Genomic DNA, 9,227 nt, shown 5'->3' with positions numbered 1-9,227 from the left:
AACATGTCGCACGTCACTAAGTGTTTTGACAACTCCGTCAAACATCTTAACTTTAATCGTTCTAACACCTGCAATTTTACACAAAGTATTATTTCCCATCAAAACAACACCTTCAGACATTGTTCCGTAAGTTGTAAACCAATCCCAATTGGTACTCATGTGGAAGGTGTAGCCCGAATCAAGGATCCACTCCTCGCTCACTTTAGAATTTTTAACAGAAGCGACTAGAAGTTCACCATCGCTGTAGTCTTCTACAGCATCAGCTTTACCAGAATTTTCTGGTTGTTTTCCATTTTGATTCGTAGCCTCCCTTTTGATCTTGTTATGTAGCTTATAAGACTCAGATTTAATGTGCATTTTCCTCTTGTAAAAGTTACAAATTTTACCTCTATTTGAAGACTTCGATCTACCCTTAAATTTATCGCGAGAATTCTGTTCCTGTGTCCTTCCACGATCATCATCAGTATTCTAATCTTGTGTTCCACGAACAATGAGATCCTCTCCCTGAGAGTCGATTTTAACCATAAGATGCTTTATTTTATCATACGAGGTTAAAGAATCATAAACCTCATAAACTATGAAAGACTTGCGGCTATATAAAATCGTATCTCTAAAAGTTGAATAAGACGGGGGCAATAAACAAAGTAGAATCAACCCTAGATCTTCCTTATCATATTGAACCTCCATGGCCTCCAAGTTTGAGAGAATTTCTTTTAACACTGTTAAGTGTTCGTGCACAGATGCACCTTCCTCCAAACGGTGAGTATAAAGACACTGCTTCATATGTAACTTGCTAGTTAGAGTTTTCGACATACATATTTGTTCCAACCTCTTCCATAATCCAGCGGCGATCTTCTCCTTCATCACATTCTGCAAAATTTCGTTAGACAAATGCAGATGTAACTGTGTTAACGTCTTTCGGTCCTTGCGCTTCTTCTCTTCCTCCGTCAATGTTGAAGACATCTTATCTACCCCTAGTAAGACTTCTTCTAAGTCCATCTGTGCAAGAACTGCTTGCATCTTTATCTGCCATAACATGAATCTGGTGTTACGATCCAACAATGAAATTTCATACTTCAAAGACGCTATTACCGTGATTGAGATGAACAACCCGAAAATTCTGATACTAATTTGTAAAAAAATAGAACGTCGGTAATGACAATTTATCGCAAAGAAAAAGAGAGAAAAATAAAGAACACACAGATTTTACGTGGAAACCCTTTCGGGAAAAAAATCACGGGCAGAGGAGAAGATAATTCACTATATCAAATTCGAATGATTACAAGAGGAGTAGACTATGTCTATTTATAGGGTTGTAAAACAATATTCTAATAAGAGTGTAGTAACATTGAAACACCCACCTTATTCTAATCAATATAAAATAGATGGAATTTAATAAGATTTAAAAAACCTTATTCTAAAATAAAATAAAAGAAGTATAGTTCTATAGGGATTTTACTTTTATTTTATTTTATAACTGTATTTTATTTAAATAATGATTCAGGTCACTTAATTCTAACATAAAGGTTAGACATTATTCTCAAAATGTTACAATTTAATGAATTTGGGGAAATCCTTAGTTGTGGTAAGCTAAGGTAATGGAGGTAGGCAATTGGGGTTAATCCATTCTAAATCTTAGGGTTTCTCTTATTTTTCAAAGTTTCTTAAATCTTTTAAAACACCAATTCACCCCCACTCTTGGTGTATATTGAGCCTAAAAGAAGATTACATTGATATCTATATTATGAATCTGACTATTATGGTTCACTACAACATAAAACATGTCCATTTTATAGATAGATTTGAAAGATAAAACTAAGAAGAAACTAACGATACTTAGAATGAAGATGAAAAAACTTTCTTCTTCCCTTAAACTACTCTGAATGTGTTTATATATGATCTTCAACCTCTCCACCTTTGCTATTATTATTTTTACATTTTGCTCATTACTCAATAGGCTTCCATCAATTCGTGCAAAGACTAGTTAACATTTTAGTCATCAAACTTCCATCAACTTATGCAAAGAGATTTGTTTCATCATTTCAATCATCAAGCTTCCATCAACTTGTGTAGATAAATGTTTTATCATCTCAGCCATCAAACTTCCATCAACTCATACTGTGACTCGTTTTATCTCAGCCTTCCATTTACTCAATCAGAATCCTCCAATTTCTTGTTCCATTGTATTAAACTTTTATCCTCTCAATTGTGCTTGCAAGTGAGACAAAACTCTATTGTTTCAAAATCTTGAATGTGAACCCTATTTTTTTTTCCTTTAACCCTAATTGTTTGTAGCTTGCCGAAACCTAAAATGATTGGGTGGGATAAACGTGAAAAATTAAAGTCGGCACCTGAGGAAGCCAATTTCATATAATTTACTAAATAAATCTTAAAGGCACTAGTTTGTTAAATAATTCTTTAAATTAGTATATTTAAATTAGTACATTAGTTTGTATGTTTTAGAAAAGACAACAAATATGACTTATTTGCGTAAGTTTGAGATCCAGCAGGGTTGATACCACATAGAATTAGTAAACCATATTCGTGTAAACAACAGTACCCGATGGTAAATTTTATTGTTCAAGCTCAACGAATTGAATTTAAGTATCTTAAGCCTAATCTAAATTCGAACACAAATAATCATTTTAAGTATCGGAACCAAGGTTAAACTTTTACAAGCAAACGAGCTTAATTGAGCCTAATCAAGCTTGCATAGTTCCAATATTTTTTTCTTAAATTGAGCTTAAGCTTTAAAAGCAAAACTCAACTCAAATTGGGCTCTGCGCCTTTTATTTCAAGTCAGCTCAAGTTTCTTAAAAACTGAGCTTGGGTCAACTGAGTTACACCCCTATTCAAGCATGCTTAAAAACCTAAACATTGGTTGGTCCTTGAGATGATAGAGAAATAGATTGCGATGACTCAATACAGAGATTGCTTTAAAAAATGGGGCCGAAAAAAACAACTTGATGACTATAATCCAGCACTTTTCCACCAGAAGGGGCAATTTTGATGCAATCTTGTCACGACTAAATCCATCTGAAAGCTATGGGAATGAAGTGGCCGACTAAATCCATTTGATGCAACATTATTGATCTATTAGTAACAAAAGAAAAATAACAAAGAACTGGCCTAGTACATGCAGACCATACAAATAGAAACAAGTAAAAAACATGCAGAAACCAAAAACTGGAAAAAATAGCACAACTCAAAGGCTCTATGTTGCTCCTACTCTTTATCCATGTCTAACATATGAACATGGAAATATAACCTCCAAGGATCCTCCAAATACTTAAAAAAACATAGAAAAATCTAATCATATCTGTCTCGGACATATATATCCGACGCTCATACTCAAGTTCGAGTAATATAGCAAAAGCTGAATTCAACAATTCTAATTCTCAAAAGAAAAGTTCAAGAAGTCTAATTTACCTTGTGTCTTTGCTGCAAAACTTCTACCAACCAAAATTAGAACTTAATGACTGCCTTCGTTATGAATTTTATATAACTAGTCCATGTTGCTCATACTCTTCCAATTTTTTTAAGTACTCGTGTCCGATACGATCCCCTCCCTACAAGACAAAATAAAATTAGAAGTGAAGATTATTTGGAGAGAAGTCGTAGTTGATTTTTTTTTAAAAAGGAACTTGTTTGGTACCTGATTGGGATTTTGTTTTTCTTTTTGGTACAAAGGGAGGTTGAAGGAGCTCGTATTATCATCCACCTTCGGTAGTAAGTGGTAATAAAAAGAAAGGGGATACCTTGTAGATCTTGGAAGCCAATGCATACATTTCTTGAATCAAATCAATGTTTCCATCCCTTTAAGTGACCATCATCCATGTACAGTTCTAGAAATCCAATGAACTGAAACAACAGAAACTTAAATGGTCAAAATACAATGATCTGAGTCTGGCTGTAGAAAATGCTAAAACTATAAAATTTATGGGGCTAAATATTAAAGTGAAATAATATCTTCAAGCAAAGCAAAATTTATATCTTCCAAAGGAATGACATCAAGTTATTTTAGCAATATGCTATGTTAATTCGACTCTTCATTTTCCTTAAAATACCCTCGTCAGGCACATATTTGCAGGGTTGAGCAAAACAATACAGAGAACTGAAAACTGATTCAAACCATAGTGTTTGGTTATCTTTCGGTTTGGTTTTATTAAATTTGAATCGGTTTTGGTTTGGATATTACTTTAAGTCTATTTAGTTCTATACGGTTTTCAGTCCACAAGTTAAAAAACCACAATTATCCATACCAAACTTAATTCTATTTTTTATATAATTTATAATTAGATTTTATTTTTTTTAATATAAAACTAAAAAGCTACTTTTAAAAGAATTTAAAAGAAAACCGGTGAGCCAAACCAAAACAATTCACACCGACAGAATTCTGCTCAGACCAGATTGGTTGTCTTTGGTATATGGTCTGGTTTCAATTTGGTTATTTAATAATCAGAATACTACATATTAACTGCAATTTTTTTCTTTTTCTAAAATCTATCCAAACTGAACTGTTATCACCCCCTACATATTTGGACATGAGTATAGAGGTATGATCTTCCAAATATATGGCAAAAACTTGGAAAAAAATTTATTATACCAGTGTCAGCACAACCGTATCCCACAATTTACCCCCAAGTTAAAGCAATATAGGCAATATGTACAGCCAATTAACATCAATACTAATGGATCCCAAATCCATATATGTACATATGCACTAGAATATCATAACTATGCTTTTGAGGATAAATGTTTACCTTATAACCGTCCTTTGACCAGCGTGCACCGTACCCTTCAGCAACCCTTATCTCAAAGACATCACCATGGGGTTGAACAGTATACATATTCAACCAGCAAGAATTACTGATCAAATCCATAATAACTCCCATTGCGAGTTTATTTTTATTTGAATCTGGAAAGATAGAACTAGGACAGCACTGATTAGATGGTCAATTAAAAGAGAATGAAAAATTTATGAGCATTTGTCCCTCATGCAAGCCACTTCAAACTCACCTCCTCAATAATATGAATTTAAGTAACTTTGTTTCTTCAAAGTGAGGTGCCTTTGTTTCTTTTTCTTAATTCCTCACTCTGTTGTGTGTATCTTTTGAAGTTAAATGAGTCAAAATTAAATCTCATTAACCGAACTCCTAATATACTAAGATCAAAATTTTGGTTATACAATCAAATAGCTGAAAGAGACCTCATGTGATACTTGCAAATCCAAAAAAGAGCTAGGGTTTTAGTTTTTTCATATGCTAGATTAACCCAAATCATACCCCCGTCTATCAAACAAAGAAATCATGAAACTCTACCTTTATACAATTTTAAAGTCAGTGTCGTTGAACAATACACACAAAAATAAATAAATAAATAAAATAGAGGGGAAAAATCTTTAAGCACCAATAACTCACCACTTCCATTTAAATTACCCCAGTACTTATTGCTACTTCGATTGACGTGCTTAGCCAAAGCCCTAGCTCCGTGAGTTAGGGTACTGCCTTTGACCTAGAGAAGACAAAAATAAGAAAAAACCATAACCAGTCATAAAATACATTAAGAGCAAGAATGTGAAAGCTGGGTAAATTGAAATGTTTTGCTTCACCAGGCCCAAGACCAAAAGTTGAATCACTAATACAGCAAAAAGGAACACCTAAACATACACTTATGTTAGTCGGATTCGGGTGTGTGTTGAAGACAGATATGTATTCAACATGGGTATGGTTAGATTTTTCTATGTTTTTTTAGGTATTTGGAGAATACTTGGAGTTGGAGGTCACATCCTCGTATCCATGTGTCAGACATAAATACTTCAAAAGAAAAAAAAAAAGAATAGTTCAAGTGACACAACATTTATGTAGTAGTTGAAATACAGTTCTTTGTATGGTATGATGTGGGAAAACTATGAAGAACTCTCACTAGACAACACAAACCACTAAAGTTCTTTGCATTTAACACAAACACCCTTTTTTATAGGGAAAAGATAGCTCTTCAAAATATCCAAGCATTCTCATTTCTTTTTTATTTGAAAATAACAAATCATATATACCAATTGCAACATATTCAATTAATAAAATAAAAGAAAGTCTGACATATGGAGAATCTTTTGGGTAAAGAAGATGAAAAGGAAACGAGCCTTAGAGGCAAATAGAAAGCACAAAAAACAATTCCAAAGCCATTATCTTACATCTGGATTATATGACAACATGAATGATGAGAGAAGTGTTGATTTTGGTGGGGAGAGTACATCACTAATTGTTCCAGTAGTATGCGCAAGACCCAAAAGACTTTGAACACCTTCATAACTCAGTTCCTGGATTAAACCATTGAAATTTTAAACATTCAGGCATTTAAAAATACATCACCTTTATTGGCCAAGTAATTTGTATGGACCAAAATCAAGTTGACCCGTTTGAGGACCGGACTACTCGCCCAAGTTCCAAGGCCTACTCAATATTTGGACAAAAATATTAAACCCATTCAACAAATGGGTTGGGCTTGAGCTCTAACATTCTTGAGCCCAACCGGACCTTTTTTTTAATATTAATTTCTTCTATTTTTATATATATTACATTTTTTTATTTTGTATATTATGTATATCATATGAAAAATTAATATGGGCAATAATTTTCGTTTATTTTTATATATTATGTATACCATATGAAAATTAATATAGACGGTCTTAAACAAGCTTGGGTTAGAAATTTATAAATATGAACGGGTTTTGACAATTTGAGGCTCACAGCTTGGGCACATACACATATGAACAATGTTGATACAATACATAGGCCTAACCCATGGACACCTCTAGAGTCAAGGAGGTATTGCAAGTGCAGACAAACATAACGTAATAACACTAATACCAATCTCATAATTCATAAGTACTGAAATGATTTGTTTAATCAGCCAGCCCCTAACTCCATGTATGAATGGCAATAGAATTTTTTTCTTGTGAAAAAATAAAAAGAATGGCAATGGAATTGATCCCTATGAAACAGGCAAAAATTGACAAATGGTGCCAGAAATAACTTTTATAACAAATACAACACCCATAAAATCAAACTCGTGCAAAGCAACTAAACAGAAAATTTCCATTGGGAGATATATCAGATTAATTTATTAAGCATAAAAAAATCAACAACACAAAAAGAAAATGAAGGAACTCACGGATAGTATGCTAGCCAACAAGATAGCAGGCTGAACCACCAAATTAGAAACACAGATAGCAATGACTCCATAAGACCTTTCCTCTTCCTCTGTATAAAATTTTCTATATGTTTGCAAACCTGCTAAAGAATAAAAAAAATATCTCAAAGGACTTAGCAAATTTAAAAGCAAGAATGTAACTACCCGCAATATTCCCATCAAAGCATCCTCTCATTTTTACTAATCAAACAATTAGAAAATAGCTAAGCATAAATGGAATTAAGTCCCAAAAACCTGACGCATTTAAAATGAATGTGGATTTCAAAGTCCTAAGACATAAAGATTAATGATTAATACAACCAAGCACAAGGATGTCTATATGAATAATGACTAATTAAAAATCAAAGGCTAAGTAGCACATAAAGAAGTTTTAAGTCCTCTAGTTATCATGTTGAATCATATGGTAACTTTTAGCTTTAATAGTTATTATACAGTGAAATCAATCCACATTCGGAATAATGTAACGGGTTCCCTCATTCCAGATACAACAATCAAACTTTATGACAATCCAATCCATATTTGACCCGTCTGAAGAGAGATATAATTCAAGGCCAATCATGGGTTAACTTCAATTGCCATTACCTTCTTCAGTGGATTTAACTCCAGGAAGGACTTGAGAAATGCTTTCAGCCTCTAACATCTTAGAAAATGTAGCATAATGACGAACATCCTGAAAGTTGATAAAATTGTAAATGCCTCACTCAGATCATGAACATGGAGTAAAATGCATAAGCATTAGATTACCTGAACTTCAAGCACCAGACATTTATTCAAAAGGATCATAGAACCTGGTTCAATACTAAAATAAATAATTAAATAATTAAAAGTTCTTCTGATGCATGAGTGGCGGAAGATAAATGCATAAAACCTAAACTTTGCGCTACCCATCAATGCATGCATATGATATCTGTAAGTAACAGAGAACCTTAAAATTGAATATATAACAGTCACAAAAAGGAACCAGGGCACACTTATTGTATTTGCCAACAGCACACCATCCTTCAATTGTCTTAAAGCCATCTTCAAAGATTCGAATTTGGATTGATTAGATAATGACGAAGGAATAAGGGCATTGATAAAGAACTAAAACAACAAAAGATACCTCTTGACATTGAAAAGAACGGCTCCTGAACATGAAGTTCGAAGTCTATGGTATTCATAATCTACCAAGAGAACAAATTATTAGCCAAAAACCTAAAGAAAAAGGAATAAGAACAGCATCAACAATGACAGACTAACATTTATCAATTCAAGTCCTTTAGTTGAAACCAACTTATTCCACTTTTCTTTCTGTTCAGAAGAAATCTCATCGCGCATTAATGCTGAATTGCCTTGTCTACTGCAAATGAACCCGGAAACTATGGATTGGTTCAAAGCCAATGCCAGATGTTTGTATAAAGGATATGAAGGAACTCCTTTTGAAATATCTGCACCATTCCAATATGAAAAAATAGTAATAATTTCATTTGTTTTTGAACAATAAAAATACAAAAAAGGAGAAAGTGTAAATTTAGGTTTGGGGAGTGGTGTACCTGGATTGGGATCGATGAGGTCGGAATCGAGGAGGATGTTGGAGCAGAACTCAGGGGAGAGTTCAAGTTCAAAATTGAGGGATTTGTTAATGTGAGATTGTAGACTGAACTTCGTTACTTCTTCTATGCATTCCCTTAATCTCTTCATTTCCCTCAATTTCTTAGCTTAAGTTATTCTAGTTACTAGTTTTTGTTGCACTCCTGAGACCGCTTCAAATTCCTTTTTCTTCTTCAAATAAAAAGATTTCGTCAAGAAAACAAATACAATAATAATAATAATAATAATAAAGGAAAATTATCATGTTTTTTTTTTTAAGAAATACCTATATTATCTACAGGTGTTCATAGCCGGGCTGGGTTCAATTAAAAATTCAGGCTCATTTGCTAGGCCCGGGCTCGGTCTAACCCGAAAAATATTCCTAAAATTTTGTCTAAGCCCGACTCAAATAAAAATGCTAAAATCCAGACCTGACCCGACCGACC

At 33.4% G+C, this 9,227-nt stretch overlaps 1 protein-coding gene across 1 annotated transcript; it reads right to left on the bottom strand.

Moving 5' to 3' along the window:
* Positions 1-2,849: 2,849 nt before the first annotated feature.
* Positions 2,850-8,942, bottom strand: LOC107908340 (uncharacterized). The gene is made up of 10 exons (XM_016835529.2): positions 8,452-8,942; positions 8,315-8,375; positions 8,184-8,232; positions 7,957-8,011; positions 7,795-7,882; positions 7,174-7,292; positions 6,194-6,319; positions 5,421-5,514; positions 4,764-4,918; positions 2,850-3,861 (listed from the first exon to the last, which is right to left on the bottom strand). Exons 1-10 carry the CDS (start codon positions 8,890-8,892, stop codon positions 3,802-3,804), a joined length of 1,248 nt encoding a protein of 415 aa, XP_016691018.1. The 5' UTR covers positions 8,893-8,942; the 3' UTR covers positions 2,850-3,801.
* Positions 8,943-9,227: the final 285 nt, after the last annotated feature.

This window comes from Gossypium hirsutum, chromosome D02 (assembly GCF_007990345.1).
Source record: "Gossypium hirsutum isolate 1008001.06 chromosome D02, Gossypium_hirsutum_v2.1, whole genome shotgun sequence".
NCBI classification, from domain to species: Eukaryota; Viridiplantae; Streptophyta; class Magnoliopsida; order Malvales; family Malvaceae; genus Gossypium; species Gossypium hirsutum.
The sequence above is the reverse complement of the archived record's forward strand: the minus strand, read 5'-3'. Positions and strand labels throughout refer to the sequence as shown.